The following is a 17,598-nucleotide window of genomic DNA, read 5'->3' as shown; positions in this document are numbered from 1 at the left end:
AATCTCCTATTAGTCTACGGTGAAAAACGGATGCGTGTCAGTGATTTTCACAGACCCATAGACTTGGGTGTGCTTGGTCCGCAACAGAAAAGCGAAATCTGTTTATAGTGGAAATATTCGGGATTGTAACTGAAAATGCAAGCGCTGCTATTTATTTATTTATTTTTTTAACAACCTATTATTCCTTTTTCTTCATTTTCAGTTTAACAATTGATATTTTGATGATGTTTTCATTTGTGTATTTGGAAATAAACGCTATTATTTTGCACATAACATCGGCTCTACGGATGACCTGAAATGTTGCGACCACACGGGCGAATGAAGTATTTTTCTTGCCACTCGTTTTTTTGGGGAGTGCTGCCATTTTTCTTTATTCTATATAATCTCTACACAGACACAAGGTTGCTGTATATGGGATACTGATAGTAAGGAGTATATTGCTTCTTATAAATCCCACCTCAGCTGCTGCCGAAACTCTTTTTGAAGAGTAAAACGGGACGATTCCTGCCCAGCATAGATTGTTGTGTGTGTGCATGATGATGTTCTGCAGCAGCTGGAACACAGTACAGTTCATAAAAGAGGTTCTTCAGCAGCTGTAGCGTGTATTAAAAAGTACTGTGTCCTATCACTGGTTGGCAGAGGAGATGGAACGTCCGGCAAAAGCGGTCTGAACAGATTCTGTAGGCAGGGAGAAGCGGCGCCTATACAGTTCTGCTAATCTCTCGGGTTCAGACATGCCTGTCACCGACGTACATTATATCGTGATACACTCAGAGTTTATAAAGCAAACACCTTGCTACGTGATCTCGCTGCAGCTTGTATTTAGTGACAGATTATCAAAATGTACCATGATAAAAAGGTAAAAAAGGAGAAAATATCAAAAGCCGAGCGGCTGCACCGATCACTGATCACGACCTTATCCAAAAGTGAGGCTCTGTGCTTCCCCTAGGGCACACCCCAACAATTCACATGTATCTGATCCTCTGTTGCTCCTCACTACAAGTCACTTCTGAAGACTGTGTATTTTTACGCCACTGTTTACCCTGTGGACTGAAGCCCTATAGAGGGCGCTACAGGACTATGGGGGCCATTCCTGCATCCGAATAGCTCCTGCGCCATGCTGTGACTGGTTTATGGCTTTCGCTCTAATCTACAGAAGCTGGAAGGAGAGTCCTTATTGCGATTCCACAAACCTTCCTGTGTTACATGACCGACCCCTCGTTTATCAGGGTCACCACCAGTGTCCAGACACAATCATAAATGGTTGCCAACAGCATCCTTGATATTGATTGCAGGGGTGGGGCCGACGTGAGTCCAGATATACCCTCTCTCAGGCCGGGAGGGTAGTGTGGGAAACGGCGATGATCGGGACTTGAAGTATTCAGATGGGGCATGGCACACAAAGTCCAAACAGTCCATTTTCCGAGGAAGATCTTCATCTGGACCTAGAGAAATCAAAAAGGAACAAAAACACTGGCGCTGTCACACCATCCAGTCGTAGGATTTGAAATATAGGGCGAGAATAATCACGGCATAAGCAATGGATTCAGACGGCAGCAGGAGAGGGGCCGAGCACTGACCATGTTCTCATGGGAGTAGATTAGGAGACTTTGATTGGAACACTTAAAGCGACCATCAGAAAAAAAAAAAAAATTCTCATTAACTGGAGAACGGACAGAACACTTACCCGGTGTCCTCCTTTTCATCTGCAGATCCATGAATTCCAGGGCTCCTCTTTTGCCATCCAAGATGGCCGCACCGCTTCTCAGACTGCATCTGGTAGCCCAAAACACCTCATCTAAGCGCTGCTCACGTGAGCAAGAGCAGAGCTGGAGAAGCAGGAGGCGGTCTGGCCCACCAGGTAGTCTGAGAAGTGGCTCTTCACCCTGGATGGCAGAAAAGGGGCTCAGAGGTAGCGAATCTGGAACTAAAAAGGGGGACACCAGGTAAGTGATCCTTTTGTTCCCCAGTTAATATAAAGTCCCAGCACAACAATATTTAATATGTCACTCCTTCACCCCTAAAAGGGGTTTTTCCCAGAGGGACAAACTTTTTCTCAAAGGGCTCAAAGTGGTTAAAAAACAAAAAAAGAAAGCAAGCCGTACTCACCTCACCAATCCTCCCCCCCCCCCCACTTCTCCTGTTACGAGGGTCTCCGCTTCCTGGTCCCATCTCATCAAAAAGGAAATGCCCACTCAGCAAATTCCACCGTGAAAGTCGCACATTTCTTGTGTGCCAAGACTAGTGGGTGACCCAGTAAGCCTTCGGAGCTGCAGGGGATCGGCGAGTATCACTTTTTTTTTTTTACCGACTCTGAACCTTTTGAGAATTCTCTTCTCTGCTGGACAACCCCGTTAATGACCACCTCATTTATATTTTTTGGTTTTTACCTCTCTGCAATGCAGCAGCAATAGCTTTTTCACTGATGTTTGATGCCTTGTTCTATACGGGGGTAAATTGCATTTATTTTTTACTGCTGTTTGGGGGGGGTACATATCCTGTGGTCTCCTTTGACGGTGACAATTTAAGGGCTAAACCACCGATCCTGGGTATTCGAGCACTCTCTCCATAAAAACATTGTGCTGTGTTGCTCTAGGATAAGGCCCCTCACGAGACCGTAAACATGGAGTTCCACATTTCCAGCGTTCATTGTGCAGGACAAATACTGTGACATTAGAATTGTGTGGACCTTTATAGACACAGTGATACCAATTAAGGGCTCTTTCACACCTGCGTTGTTTTCTTCCGGAATAGAGTTCCATCGTCGGGGCTCTATGCCGGAAGAATCCTGATCAGTTTTATCCTAATGCATTCTGAATGGAGAGAAATCCGTTCAGGATGCATCAGGATGTCTTCAGTTCCGGACCGGAACGTTTTTTGGCCGGAGAAAATACCGCAGCATGCTGCGCTTTTTGCTCCGGCCAAAAATCCTGAACACTTGCCGCAAGGCCGGATCCGGAATTAATGCCCATTGAAAGGCATTAATCCTTATCCGGCCTTAAGCTAAACGTCGTTTCGGCGCATTGCCGGATCCGACGTTTAGCTTTTTCTGAATGGTTACCATGGCTGCCAGGACGCTAAAGTCCTGGCAGCCATGGTAAAGTGTAGTGGGAAGCGGGGGAGCAGTATACTTACCGTCCGTGCGGCTCCCGGGGCGCTTCAGAGTGAAGTCAGGGCGCCTCACGCGCATGGATGACGTGATCGCATGGATCACGTCATCCATGTGCATGGGGCGCTCTCACGTCATTCTGGAGCGCCCCGGGAGCCGCACGGACTGTAAGTATACTGCTCCCCCGCTCCCCACTACTACTATGGCAACCAGGACTTTAATAGCGTCCTGGCTGCCATAGTAACACTGAAAGCATTTTGAAGACGGATCCGTCTTCAAATGCTTTCAGTTCACTTGCGGTGTTACGGATCCGGCGTGTAATTCCGGCAAATGGAGTACACGCCGGATCCGGACAACGCAAGTGTGAAAGAGCCCTAAGTTAATTTTATTCTTACTTTAATGTTTTTTGTTACATAGTACATGGGGAAAGTTAGGCCCTCTGTAGTGAAGGGAGAGCAGCCGGCATGCACGGCCACCCACCGTTCACCTCTATGGGAATTTGGAAAATAGCCGAGAGCTGGCCTTTTCCGGCAGTCCCATAGCAGTGACGGGAGAGGTGACTACCTATACGCGGTGTGCTCTCCTTCACTTTAGGGGCCTCGTTCTGGAGATAGGAGTGGGTCCCAGAGGTGCGACCCAAACCTATCTGACACTGATGGTATAAACTAGCAATAGTCCCAGACAGGTAAACGTGACTGCTGGATCGTATAAAATACCCCAATATTGCAGTGAGTGCGATCACCTGCGTGTGGCCCTTGTCTAACTGCTTAGAGGCTCCAGTCCCTATGAACTGCGGCATCTAGGGAATTAAATGGCCAGGATCAGAGTTTATGTCCGATCCTTTCCTTTACTGGTGGATATCAGCTGTGCTACATTGCTGGCACATACTATAAATTGGTTCAATTCCCACAATACAAAATGTATTCTCTAGCCACAGGAGTATTTGATGGGTGGTCACACCCCAACAATCATGAAAACGGGGGTCCCGTTCCCCAAAAAGTATGGAGGGGAACATCGAGCATGTGCGCCGTCTCTCTAAAGGGCTACTGGAAACAGAAGTACAGAGCTCAGCTCTCTCTGGCATAAGGCCTCATGCACACGACCGTTGTTCAGGTCCGCATCCGAGACGCAGTTTTTGCGGCTCGGGTGCGGACCCATTCACTTCACTCCGTGTGCTGTCTGTATCTGTTTCTCCGTTCCACGGCCCCGCAAAAAAAATATAACATGTCCTATTCTTGTCCGTTTTGCGGACAAGAATAGGCATTTCTACCATGGGCCGCCCGTTCCATAACTTGCGGAAGGCACGCGGGCGGCTTCCGTTTTTTTGCGGATCCGCGGTTTGCGGACCGCAAAAAAGGGAACGGTCGTGTGCATGAGGCCTAAGACAGACAGTATGAATAGGTTTAGGGGGCGCAGTAGAAGCCCCCCTGAGTATAGTGCAGACACTTCCACTGCTTTGCATGTTTGTCTAAATACACTCCTTTGGTCAGGCACTTACCGACGATGTAGGTCGCTGGATCAAAGCGGTCCTTTGGGCTGCAGGCTGTAGGGATGAGCCATGTCAGGGCTGCACTCTTCTCACAGTACTGATCCTGAACAAAGCCCCTGATCTGGGCATAGTATATTTTACCGTCATCATCATCCACGACCGAAATCACATCCCCAGTCTGATAATACAGACCCTGCAGGGAGCAAAGACAAGCCAGGTACTATAGGAAAGCTGGGCTACATTACCTAAAGGGGTGCTCCCACGTGGGATATTTATGACACATCCACAAGTGCACTTAAAGGGGTTGTCTCACGTCAGTAAGTGGCATTTAATACAAGGCACTTACTAATGTATTCTGATTATCCATGTTGCCTCCTTTGCTGGCTAGATTCATTTTTCCATTATATTATACACTGCTCGTCTCCATGGTTACAGACCACCCTGCAATCCATCAGTGATGGTCGTGCTTGGACAATATAGAAAAAAGCACCAGCCTATGAGCGCTCCCACGGTCCCGGCCACCAGAGAGGCTGACACTTTTTCCTATACTGTGCAAGCACGACCAGCGCTGATGGATTGCAGGGTGGTCTGTAACCATGGAAACGAGCAGTGCATCCAGCCAGCCGAGGAAGCAACATGGATAACAATACGTTAGTAAGTGGCTTGTATTAACTTTCTCTACATGATAAATGCCACTTACTGAAGTGAGACGACCCCTTTAAGTTGGCCATTTTCATAACTGCCTCAGAAGTAAATGGAGAGTGTCCTCATGTGGCCGCCTCTCCATTCACAGGACAGATAGATGGGGCCCTATCAGTGGTTAAAAGGGTTGTCAGGATCAGATCCTCACCGTCATAAAGTGATGGCCGATCCTAAAAATAAGACATTGCTTACAAGATGGGAATACAGTGAGAAGGTACGTGACACCTACAGTCAAACACGGTCCTCAGCGGTCAGGACCCGTACCCAGGCACTTTACCAACTGCTACAGCCCATCACTGTCCTCAACGGTAAACCACTGCGGACAGGGATGAGCTGTGGAGGTTACATGACTTATCCAGGGAAGTCGCCACCACAAAGAATGGAAGGAGAATCGGACCAGCGCTGGAGAAAAGGGGGAGTATAACAGGTTTTTCTTTTATTTCTTGACTTTTTAGGGCTTGTCCAAGATTTTTAAATATATTGAACAAACCCCTTTATATCTTGTGCCGGGGTATTCCAACCTTGTAAGTGACGATTTATTGCTAAGATCTACCATCACTTTATGAAGGATGGGGACGGAGCGGCAGATTGCTGTTCCTGCATCTGCAAGGCTTTACATAGCGCTCACATAAAGACCAAAAAATAACCGGTAATGTAAAAAAAAAAAAAGGTTTTGTGGATTGGGGCAGGGAAGGGATTTACTGCAGCAACTGTATAAGAAGTGGAGATAAGCAGGTTGTGTGGATTTCCACCATGTCCATACATACAATATATAGTGTAATATGTTTTATGTGACTATCACTTACTGCACAGAATGACTTACCTTGTGGAAGATGGAATCAGAAGTCACTATTGTAGACACAGATTCTGGAGCTTTAATAGGCTACAAAAACAAAAAGAGAAAAAAGAAAAAAAAAAATCACTAAAATGTATCCCAAAAACTTCTGCCAATTAATTTTAGAATAGATCTATCATAACGCAGCCTCCGGGGTAATCCACTGATCGCTCCACAGCCAAGCAATTCCTCTACAATGGCCACTAGAGGTGAAATAGAGTATTACATGGCTGCTGTCACTGTGATACGTGGATGGTTAGAGGCTGCCAGAAGGGCATTGACTCTCCATTTTGGCTCCTACAGGGGGGTCCCGCATGGGAACAGCCCTTATATAATGTCCACATGCTCAAATAGGACAAATGGACAGGGGCTGTCTTCATGAGATAATCCCTTTAAATGACCGTGGTCACCCATAACAGGCACTGTCATGTATAAACCAGTATGGTCACTTACTGGCATCAACAAGACTAGTAGCCATCAATGCAGATCAACCGATCGCCTAAACGGTCAGAATCTCGTGTCATTGCCAGCTTCACCGAACTGGCTACTGCAAAGAGGGGATTGTGGTTTCAACAAACTGCTTTCTGGACCATGAATCAACAATACCAATATATAGATTCTTTCTCAAATGTTCACGGTTTTCAAGATCTCTGCTTGCCGTCATTGAATATTAAACTTTACCATTTACTTCCAAGGGGATAACAATAGGTCAGTGATGGCTAACCTCCGGCACTCCAGCTGTGGTGAAACTACGACTCCCAGCATGCTCCATGTGGAGTTCTGAGAACAGCCAAGCAAGTGTGCATCTTGGGAGTTGTAGTTTCACCACAGCTGGAGTGCTGGAGGTTAGCCATCACAGGTATAGGAGCATAGCTGGTTACACTAACAGGACAGTTATCAGAGCGAAGTGCAGTGCAGACGGAGAGGTTAGGGCCGCCATGACGTGGGCTTTCCTGCCTTCCTATACTACACAAGACTGATAGATATTGTATGTACTTACGTTTTTCAGTTTAAATATATGTCGCCTGCCTTTTCCCTTGGTGGAAACCTTCTTTTCAACCGCTGGGGCAGACTTGTATTTCGTGTTCCTCAGTCTGGCCGATCTCCTGTGGATTTCCTGCTTGGACTATAGTTTTAGAAGAAGAGTTCACAAGAGTCATAGGAGCGGAGAAATGGGACACACAACTATCCGGACTCCCCGAATGACTGATAAACCTCCTGGGATGGCCCACTCCTCGCCTTTTTGCAGCAGACGGACTGTGCTTTGCCGTTTCCACAACGCCCAATCCATTCAAGGGGAGCTATGGAAAGAGTGTTGCACAGTCTGCGTGGCTGTTTGCAGAGCTCAGTCCACGTCTGGCAGCCGCATCGAGGGCAGAGGAGAGATGAGGAAAGAGGGGAGCCACCACGAATACTTGTTAAAGGGGTTGTGCACTGCATTTCCAGACCGCTCAGACTGGCGGGACCCCCGTTTCTGATTATACTTGTTTCCCGTCACTGGGTCCCGGCTTGTTCGAGCAGCGGCCTCCGCTGCTTGTCCCGCGTTGTAAACTTCCTGTTGACTCCACTGCAGCCAATCACAGGCCAATGCTCTTCTTGCATCATGTCAAATGATCACATGACACCCCGGGAGGAGATCAACACTGCGAACAGTGACTGGCCACAGCGGCGTCAAACCGGAAGTTTACAAGGAGGGACCCAAGACAAGCAGCTGGGGTTGGGGAGCGAACAAGCTGGGACCCAGAGCTGGGGATCAGGTAAGTATGATTACCAATGCAGGTCCCGCTAGTCTGAGAGGTCGGGAAACTAGTGCAGAACCCCTTTAAAGGGGTCCTCTAGAACTGCGAAACTGAGGGCCTATCCTTAGCTCTGGACCCAGCAGCAGCTGTGCCCAGTATTACAGCTCAGCCCCATTCATTTGAATGGATGAAGCTGCAATATCATGCACTACTGAAAATATGGCGCTGTGCCTAGCAACCGATGAAGGGGCCACAGAGAGGTCCCTTCAATCAACTGATTGACAGTTGGACCCCATCAACCTACTGATAAGCCATCACTACTGCAGTACCGGAGAACCCCTTTAACATTTGGATGGCTATTTCTCAGCTGCTGGACGGACAGTATTGATGTCTGAGGTGACAATTACAGTAAAATTCCATATATCCAGCACAAAAACATGACGCCATTATGACCGGCTACGAATTCGAGATGAGTGAATCAATGCGTTTATCACGGTTCTTGAGCGGTAAGGGGCTCCCCCTGCTGCTTGATTGACAGGACCGAATATCCCGCCCAGCCCTGAACATCTCGTGCTTGCACCGCTGCAGAGTCTGCTGCTGGTAACGGAGCGGCAACTGTGCACGCGTCGAAACACTTCTGGCCACTCGCTGCTCACGAACTCGTATGAATCGATTTGCTTATCTCTACTGAAGACCCGTTGCCTGCCACCGGCCCACTGATGAGGGCCACTCAGTAAGTAGATACATATAGGTGTATGGTTGTTTTTGTCTGATAGTCTGTCCCAAGGATGCCGGATTATGAGAATTTTACTGCAATGAGTGCAATTATGTCCAGTAGTTCAGCGACAAAGGAATACCCCTAGTGAAAAGTACCCAGATGCCCCTTCACCCTATCCCTCTGCTGGGCAATCTAAAGGGGATGATAAAGGGCTTGTACAGGTTTAAACAAACACTGTCATTGCCACCCAAAAACTGCGGCACAATTATCCACAGGTTATGTATGGTAATGCAGCTCAGCTGTAATACCAGACACAGCACACGGGCAGCGGTGGCACTGTTTATGGAAGACAGCAGCCATGTTTTTCTGATCATGGACAGCCCCCGTAATACAAACTTTGGCAACGTACACCAACGAGAAGGACACTCATCCCTTACCTGTTTGGTGCTGCCTCCATTACTCTGCTGGGCAGTCGAAGTACTGGCAAAACTTGTGCCAGTGCTGCTTGCCGCGGTGCTGCCGGTGTAGTTACCACCCCCGGAGCTGCCTTTCCCGGTGCAGCTGTTGCAGAGGATCTCTCCCTGGCTTCCTTTCTTCCACATGGACGAGGAGGTGGTTTTGCACATGGTGCATGTTGGCTTCAGTCCAAGGGGCATCTATAAAGGATTGGCACAATACCAACAGTGACTATGTACACATAGTATATACCTCCGCAGAAACCATGACCGTCTCCCCACTTCACGTACTGTGCTGGCGGTGGTACTGCAGGTTTAATGGGGTTGTCTGAGACTTTAGGGGGGGGACCAAGAATGGTGTCAAAATAAAAAAGAATGGTTCAATCAATGGCCTCAGCCGTGAGGTGTGTAGGAACGGGTGTGACCGCCCCAGCAGTTACATGCCATTCCTGCACACATCACTGCGGAATAGTTTTTTTGAGTCCTTGCATGGCTACCCCAACATTTTTTAGGTTTCGAACAACGCCTTTAAGGGGTGTTCCTATAAAACAAAATCTATATAACAGGTTATCATTATATGACAGCTGGAGGGTGACCACTGGGTCCCCCACAATTCCTGGAGCCTAGGCGGACATTATACCTACTGGGGGCACTACAGTTGGCATTATAACTACTGGGGGCACTATAGGGGAAAATTATAACTATTAGGGGCACTACAGGGGAAAATTATAACTACCAGGGGCTATGGATCAACCGATATAGATTTTTTAGAGCAGATACCGATAATCTGCGAACTTTCAGGCCGATAGCCGATAATTTATACCGATATTCTGTGCATTTTCATTTTTGAAAAAACAAAAAATTCCTACACAAATCTGTTAAAAATGAACATGTTTATTGTTAACGTGTAACTTTTTTTTTGTAAATCTTTTTCATTTATACTTAATATTTTGGTGTTTGTGGTTTTTTTTACTTTTTTTTTTTTTTTACTAACTTTTAGAACCCTTAGGGGCTAGAACCCTCGTCCTATTCACCCTAATAGAGCTCTGTTAGGGCAAATAGGATTTCACACTCTCCCTGCTGCCCTGTGCATAGTGCACACAGCAGCAGGGAGGTTACCATGGCAGCCAGGGCTTCAATAGCGTCCTGGCTGCCATGGTAACGGATCGGAGCCCCAGGATTAAACTGCTGGGGCTCCGATCAGAGGCTGCCACTGCCACCACTGAGGAGGTGGGGACCCTGTGGCCACTGCCACCAATGATTAATACTGGGGGGCTTGGGTGCGCAGGCGGGGGGGGGGCGCACTGCGCCACCAATGAAGATAACTCGCCCATTAATTCATATACAGGAGGCGGGTGCTGGCTGCAGAATCATATAGCCGCACCCGACCTCTATGAGCGGTAGCTGCGATCCGCGGCAGTTAACCCCTCAGGTGCGGCAGGGGTTAACGGCCGCGGATGGCAGCTACTTGTCATAGAGCTCGGGAGCCGGCTATATGATTCTGCAGCCAGCACCCGCCTCCTGTTGAATTTGAATGAATGAGTGAGTTAACATCATTGGTGGCGCAGTGGCCACAGCCCCTCCCCTCCTCTCTCCTCTCATAGGTGGCGGCAGCAGCGGCACAGGGGGGGGGGGAGACACTGCTTCCTTCTCCCCTGTGCTGCTGAGGGAACACAGAGAGCGCTGAGAGCAGCGCGATCCTTGTCCCCGATTCGGTATCGGCAAAATAGATGCCGATACCAATAACATAAAAAATCCTGAATATCGGCAAAACCGATAATCGGTCGATCCCTACCAGGGGCACTACAGGAGGCATTATAACTACTGGGGGCACAGCCGTGATCAGTACTATTCGCTACAGGGTATATGGGACATGTGGCTCTATACACCTGATATCTATAAAACACCAAACCTGACTGTCGTGGGAAGATGAGGATTTTAGGAACTTACCTTTTGCAAATTGTCAATGTCCGTTCATCTACATATCACCTAGAAGACAAAACAATCAAATGTTAAAGGGTTGTAAGATGACAAAACCCCTTACCATGAACCTCCATAGGGAACATAAACATACTGAGGGAAGGGGTCCCATTTGGGGGGATAGTTTGGCAATAATATAATGCCAAAAGAGTCTAGTGCAGTGATCCCTAACCCATGGATCACAAGTTAGAACATAGGCCCATACTGAGAACCTGTAGATACCCGCTGGGCTGCGCTGCTGCTGTGGTGGCCCCAACAGTATAATGGCCCCCATGTGGCGCCTGTCTCACAATGAACTGATTCCTTATTATTTGGAGCTGTTTTCTATTGTCTCCTGATGGTTCTATGGCTTCCACAATTTCTTCAGTTAAAGGTGATCTCCGGGCTTTTAATATGGATGGCCTATTCTCAGGATAGGTCATCAATATCAGATCGGCGGGGGTCCGACACCCGGCACCTCTGCCGATCAGCTGTATGAAGGGAAGGTGCACACAGCGCGCATGTGCCGTCTCCCTTCCCTTCAGGAAGAGAGACAGGAGACGGCACGCACTGTGTGCCCCTTCCCTTCATAAAGATGATTGGCAGAGGTGCCGGGTGTCGGACCCCCGCCGATCTGATATTGATGACCTATCCTGAGAATATAATTATTGTAATATAATTACTGTTCTAAACTATGGACCCGGTCATGTGACCCTCCACTTCTGGAAATTCTGCATCTGGCGGCGTCAGGTCCTTTACCAGATCCCCGGCCTGGGCCGCGGACAGGACGTCACTTTCAGAGTGGATGAGGCCAGGACTGTACCTCTTCCTGGTGAATGCACAAAGCCCTGAATCCACCTCATCTGTGCATGTGCCAGGAAAAATAGGATTTTTTGCGCTTACCTGTAAAATCCTTTTCTCGCTGAGTTTATTGGGGGAGACAGAAGACCAGGGGTATAGCTGCTGCCACTAGATGGCGACACTAAGCTCCTCCCCTCAGCTATACCCGTCCTGCAGACTCTGAGCGGATCAGTTTGTACAAAAGCAGTAGAAGCAGCCAGGAGAAGTCAACAGAAAACAATAAAAAGGAAGAAAACCGGAGATGGGTCATCATCAAGAACCAGAAGAACCAGTAATGTACATACGGGGTGGGAGCTGTGTCCCCCAATGAACTCAGCGAGAAAAGGATTTTACAGGTAAGCACAAAAAAAATCCTATTTTTCATATCATTGGGGGACACAGAAGACCATGCGACATTAAAGAGCAGTACCATGGGGAGGAAACAAGAACAGAACGAATCCAAGGCCCCGCACAGAAAAGCGGGAGAAGGACACACCAGGAACCCTGAAAAGGGACAGGAAAAACCATTCCCCGGAAGGCCGGCCAGAGAGCGGCAGAAGACGCAGAGGCTCCGGCCGGGCAGAAGAAAGAACAGCCCAGGGAATATAAGTCACGGCTTAGGAGACTTCAGAAGAAGTGGAGAGCACACAGAATATCCACAAGGTGGACAAGAATGAAGACAAGTCAGTCACCAGAAGCAACGGAGCGATTGCAGAAGATACAGGAGAGAAATACGTAGCCTGGATCCAGACGTCTGCTAAGGAGTGATGTCCATGGATCAAAACCCCAGGGAAAAAAAAAAAAGACGAAATGAAAATGGCGTCTGGATATCAAGGGCCAAAGAACTGCAGATGTGACAAAACTTGCCCCCCTTGGGGGAAGAAGTAGGGATGCCCGAAGGCAAAGGCCCCACACACCATACCGGACTGCACTCCAGCGGGACCATGACGGGCAAGAGTCAGGGCAAGAGAACCTGGAATCCAAACTAAGACTACCTGAGGAAGGGGGTAGTGTGAAGCAGTCACAGTCTCCAGCAGTAGTGCCAAAATACCACCGATGACGGGCGATTGGAGGTACCGTGTCTAGCCAATAGGCCACCCATGGAACGGGATGCCGTGCAACAAGGAACAAATGAGAGCAGTCGCGGTAGACAATGTTGAAGCAATTACTCTCAAAACTTTGGCAGACCTGCAGAAAAAAATGTCTGCCTCCTACAGACACTAAGCTAAAACTGATTAGCTCAGTGTCTGCAGAAGGGGTATAGCTGAGAGGAGGAGCTAACACTTTTTTTTGCTTAGTGTCGCCTTCTAGTGGCAGCAGCTACACCCGTGGCCTTCTGTGTGAGAAAAGGAATGATTTGGGCCCCGACGTCCACAGTCCAGGCCAGTTATGTCATGTGTCGGATCCTTACAACTTTAGGATGGTAAGGACATTACAGACTTTCTTCTACAGGCGAGTTCTGTGTAAATAGACCCCAATATAACAATCACAACCGATACAGTCCAGTCAATAAACAAATATCAGGGTAACAAATAAAATAAACCGCAGCACAGATCCATAATAAAGCCTGCCCCAAGATAGAAGCAACGCCCTGCCAGCACAGTAAAGAACAGTGAGGAAAATATTAATATCACAAGCAAGAAATAATAAAATGATAGCTATAAAGTGCTACGTAATATCCCATAACATAGACAAGAGATCAATGTGAATAAGACAAAGAGGAAACTGAGAGCTGACGTATGTAACGGCACGGCGTCCCCGCCAATGAGTGTAACGGCGCGGCGTCCCCGCCAATGAGTGTAACGGCGCGGCGTCCCCGCCAATGAGTGTAACGGCGCGGCGTCACCGCCAATGAGTGTAACGGTTCGGCATCCTATTACAGAAATTATATGAAATCTCAGTGGAAATACCCAACGGTGTGGCAAATAGGGGGCACTGGATCGCAAATAGGGGGCACTGGATGGCAAATAGGGGGCACTGGATGGCACTGTTAAGGAGACACTGTGCATGGCACTGTTATGGAGACACTGTGGATGGCACTGTTATGGAGACACTGTGGATGGCACTGTTATGGAGACACTGTGGATGGCACTGTTATGGAGACACTGTGGATGGCACTGTTATGGAGACACTGTGGATGGCACTGTTATGGAGACACTGTGGATGGCACTGTTATGGAGACACTGTGGATGGCACTGTTATGGAGACACTGTGGATGGCACTGTTATGGAGACACTGTGGATGGCACTGTTATGGAGACACTGTGGATGACACTGTTATGGAGACACTGTGCATGACACTGTTATGGAGACACTGTGCATGACACTGTTATGGAGACACTGTGCATGACACTGTTATGGAGACACTGTGCATGACACTGTTATGGAGACACTGTGCATGACACTGTTATGGAGACACTGTGCATGACACTGTTATGGCAGCTCAGTATGAGTGATAGGGATCATGCAAACTACTGTGATCGGCCCAGGAATCCATGGCTCAGTCCACGTGTCAGCCACAATTTCCAGGCCAACCTCGGCTCCCCGACCAGATAAGAGACTGGCTGTATTATAAATTACTGTCATATCGTCAGTTTGGTCAGGAGAGTGCGGTCGGCCTGAGAGATGCGGCGACACACGGACTGTGATTCCCAGGCTGATCATGGTCTTATCTCACGTGTATCACACATGATGGCCCAAGATAAACCCTTCAGCAGTCAGGACCAAAAAATATAAAAATTAGGCCTCATGCAACATCCGTTCTGCTTTCTCCAAGTAGCAGATCTGCTCAATAAGGATACTGCCTGTGTGAGACGTGCACTTTTTTCCAGAGCCATTGAGTTCTATGGGTCTCAGATCTGCATTATGAGGACCAGAATAAGACGTTCTATCTTGTGCTGTACGGATATATACGGGTGTGGGAAGCAGTGTCCGCTCATGTCCTATTCTGGTCCTCATAATGCAGACCTGAAGTCCATAGAAATCAATGGGACTGCAAAACAATGCAGGTCGCACACGGACAGTATCCTTATTTAGTGGATCTGCATCTCGCAGACCGCAAAATGGATACGGTCATGTGCATAAGGGTTTAGATACACAGCTCAGCAGGCTGCATCACACAGGATAGGATTAGATACGCTTCCTGCTTCCAGCTGTTTATTACACTCTGGAGATGGTGAGGGCAGAGCCTGTGGACGGTCAGTGATGGCATTAGATACACAGCTCAGCAGGCTGTATCACAAAGGATAGGATTAGATACACATGAGGGCAGAGCCCGTGTACGGTCAGTGATGGGATTAGATACACAGCTCAGCAGGCTGTATCACACAGGATAGGATTAGATACACATGTGAGGGCAGAGCCTGTGGATGATCAGTGATGGGATTAGATACACCGCTCAGCAGGCTGTATCACACAGGATAGGATTAGATACACATGTGAGGGCAGAGCCCGTGGACGGTCAGTGATGGGATTAGATACACAGCTCAGCAGGCTGTATCACACAGGATAGGATTAGATACACATGAGGGCAGAGCCCGTGGACGGTCAGTGATGGGATTAGATACACAGCTCTGCAGGCTGTATCACACAGGATAGGATTAGATACACATGTGAGGGCAGAGCCTGTGGATGATCAGTGATGGGATTAGATACACCGCTCAGCAGGCTGTATCACACAGGGTAGGATTAGATACACATGTGAGGGCAGAGCCTGTGGATGATCAGTGATGGGATTAGATACACAGCTCAGCAGGCTGAATCACACAGGATAGGATTAGATACACCGCTCAGCAGGCTGTGTCACACAGGATAGGATTAGATACACATGTGAGGGAAGAGCCTGTGGACGGTCAGTGATGGGATTAGATACACAGCTCAGCAGGCTGTATCACACAGGGTAGGATTAGATACACATGTGAGGGCAGAGCCTGTGGACGGTCAGTGATGGGATTAGATACACAGCTCCGCAGGCTGTGTCACACAGGATAGGATTAGATACACATGTGAGGGAAGAGCCTGTGGACGGTCAGTGATGGGATTAGATACACCGCTCAGCAGGCTGTATCACACAGGATCGGATAGGACACATGTGAGGGCAGAGCCTGTGGACGGTCAATAATGGGATTTAGACACAGAGAAGTAGATTCATGTCTGGCTGTAGTAACATGGACACAGGAGTTATAGGAGTAGCTGCTGCAGGCAGAGCAGTGGGGGGCGTGGCCAGCCTGTGACTCATCTCTGTGCAGTGCAGCCAGGCTTGTGTATCAATAAAGTTATGTATTCAACAAAACAAGAAGGGAAGAAAGTAAACAGATCTGCCAGGATAATCTGATTTCTTCCGGGGGGAAGGAAAGCTCGGACATGGAAACAGGTATTGGGGGCATATGTAGGCATGGTGAGGGGTGTTAGGAGCATATAAAGAGAATTTAGATTTTGGGAGCGGACAACCTCTTTAACAAAGCCTCCCCCTGGCAGAGACCGGATCTGCTGAAAAAGGGCAATGGAGAGCATCGGATAGAGGGGCTGAGTGGAGGAAGGATGGATGTGTCCGGGTTCCACTCTGCAATAAAATATTATCTGTACACATTTGATCATTATTATGCAGTGACTCCACCAGCAGAATTGTGAGCGCAGCTCTGGAGTATAAGGGTACCTGCAGTAAATCTGCACCCAGTACCAGCAAAGTGTATGACCCCTGGAATGCACCGGCCGCACAGCATGATGGGGGAGGCCGATGGCAGCTCTAGCAATCTCTCCATGAAGGCTCACCCAGGGAGCGGGCATGCTGCTGCCCTGACCAGCCCCATCTCCTTCATCTACACAACCAGCCAATCAGCGTGCACAACCCCCGCTAAGAACTACATGTCCCAGCATGCCTCATTTTAAACGCACCTCAGGATGGACAGACCTGCAATCCCCGGAGGTCGGTTACGGATTCCTCTCAGGCCACCAGGAGGAGCGGCACCGCCGTAAACACAACACGGCCTCCGTAGTCTGAGCGCACAGCGAGTACATCCGGGTCACGGAGCTCCTCGTAAGCTGATTTGCCATGATTGCGATGACGTAATACGCGGGCAACCAGTCAACGTAGAGGATGGAATGGTCGGAAACGGATACCTCATTATTATGCGACCTGTTGATTTAAAGGGACCGCTCCACATTCTATAAAGCTGATGACAGGTCATTTTTATGCGACCTGTTGATTTAAAGGGACCTCTCCATATTCCACAAAGTTGATTGTAGCAGAGCGCTGACAGCCAACAGGGTGGCATTTGCACCATATCATGGCAAGTCAAATGTTCAGTACCCCCATTTTTTGGAGGATGTCTTTCCACATATTCATTAGATTAGGTTGGATATGACCGCCCTGTGGAACCCACTGTGTGGCCGCAGTAAAGTAATTTGGATCCTTTCGGAATGTGGAAGAGGATTGTCAAACGTGGTGCAAAGGAAAGAGAAGCAGTCTCCCGTGGCAACCAATCAGATCGCTGCCCTCATTTTCCAAAGGAACTCTGGAAACATGATAGGTGTATTCTGGTTGCTATGGGCAACTGCTCCACTTTTGCGCCAGTTTTGATAAATCCATCCCTGGGTTGGACTTGGACCCCTCTAATTCTGCAGTATCGACCTATCGATCTGTAAAGTAAAAATAGTGCAGTAAATAAAATAAATGTAAAAAATCAGTCACAGCAATGAAAGTACACGGCCGGGTACAGACTCTATGGGGGGAGGTTATCAATGTGGACAACTGT

The 17,598-nt window shown here is 48.3% G+C and overlaps 1 protein-coding gene across 2 annotated transcripts; it reads right to left on the bottom strand.

Annotated features, from left to right (window-relative positions):
* Nucleotides 1-350: 350 nt before the first annotated feature.
* Nucleotides 351-16,872, bottom strand: GATAD1 (GATA zinc finger domain containing 1). Of its 2 annotated transcripts, none has more exons than XM_040431158.1 (7): nucleotides 16,739-16,872; nucleotides 10,998-11,036; nucleotides 9,030-9,248; nucleotides 7,136-7,261; nucleotides 6,124-6,183; nucleotides 4,608-4,791; nucleotides 351-1,445 (listed from the first exon to the last, which is right to left on the bottom strand). In XM_040431158.1, the coding sequence occupies exons 3-7, from the start codon at nucleotides 9,246-9,248 to the stop codon at nucleotides 1,255-1,257; spliced, it is 780 nt and encodes a 259-aa protein (XP_040287092.1). In that variant the 5' UTR covers nucleotides 10,998-11,036; nucleotides 16,739-16,872; the 3' UTR covers nucleotides 351-1,254. The 2 variants fall into 2 exon arrangements, with proteins under 2 accessions (XP_040287092.1, XP_040287093.1); XM_040431159.1 differs by having other exon boundaries at nucleotides 16,755-16,866.
* Between the last annotated feature and the right edge of the window lie 726 nt (nucleotides 16,873-17,598).

This window comes from Bufo bufo, chromosome 5, assembly GCF_905171765.1.
Source record: "Bufo bufo chromosome 5, aBufBuf1.1, whole genome shotgun sequence".
In the NCBI taxonomy this organism is placed as follows: Eukaryota; Metazoa; Chordata; class Amphibia; order Anura; family Bufonidae; genus Bufo; species Bufo bufo.
This window is presented reverse-complemented; position numbering and strand designations above follow the sequence as displayed.

Bases quoted from the DNA above. Each gene is read 5' to 3' on its own strand.
- GATAD1 (XM_040431158.1), bottom strand. From the start codon at position 9,248: ATGCCCCTTGGACTGAAGCCAACATGCACCATGTGCAAAACCACCTCC. The intron at 7,262-9,029 runs GTAAGGGATGAG...CTAAAACTATAG, and splicing joins ATGGAGGCAGCACCAAACAG to TCCAAGCAGGAAATCCACAG. The intron at 1,446-4,607 runs GTAAGTGCCTGA...TGATTTCTCTAG, and splicing joins TCCAGCGACCTACATCGTCG to GTCCAGATGAAGATCTTCCT.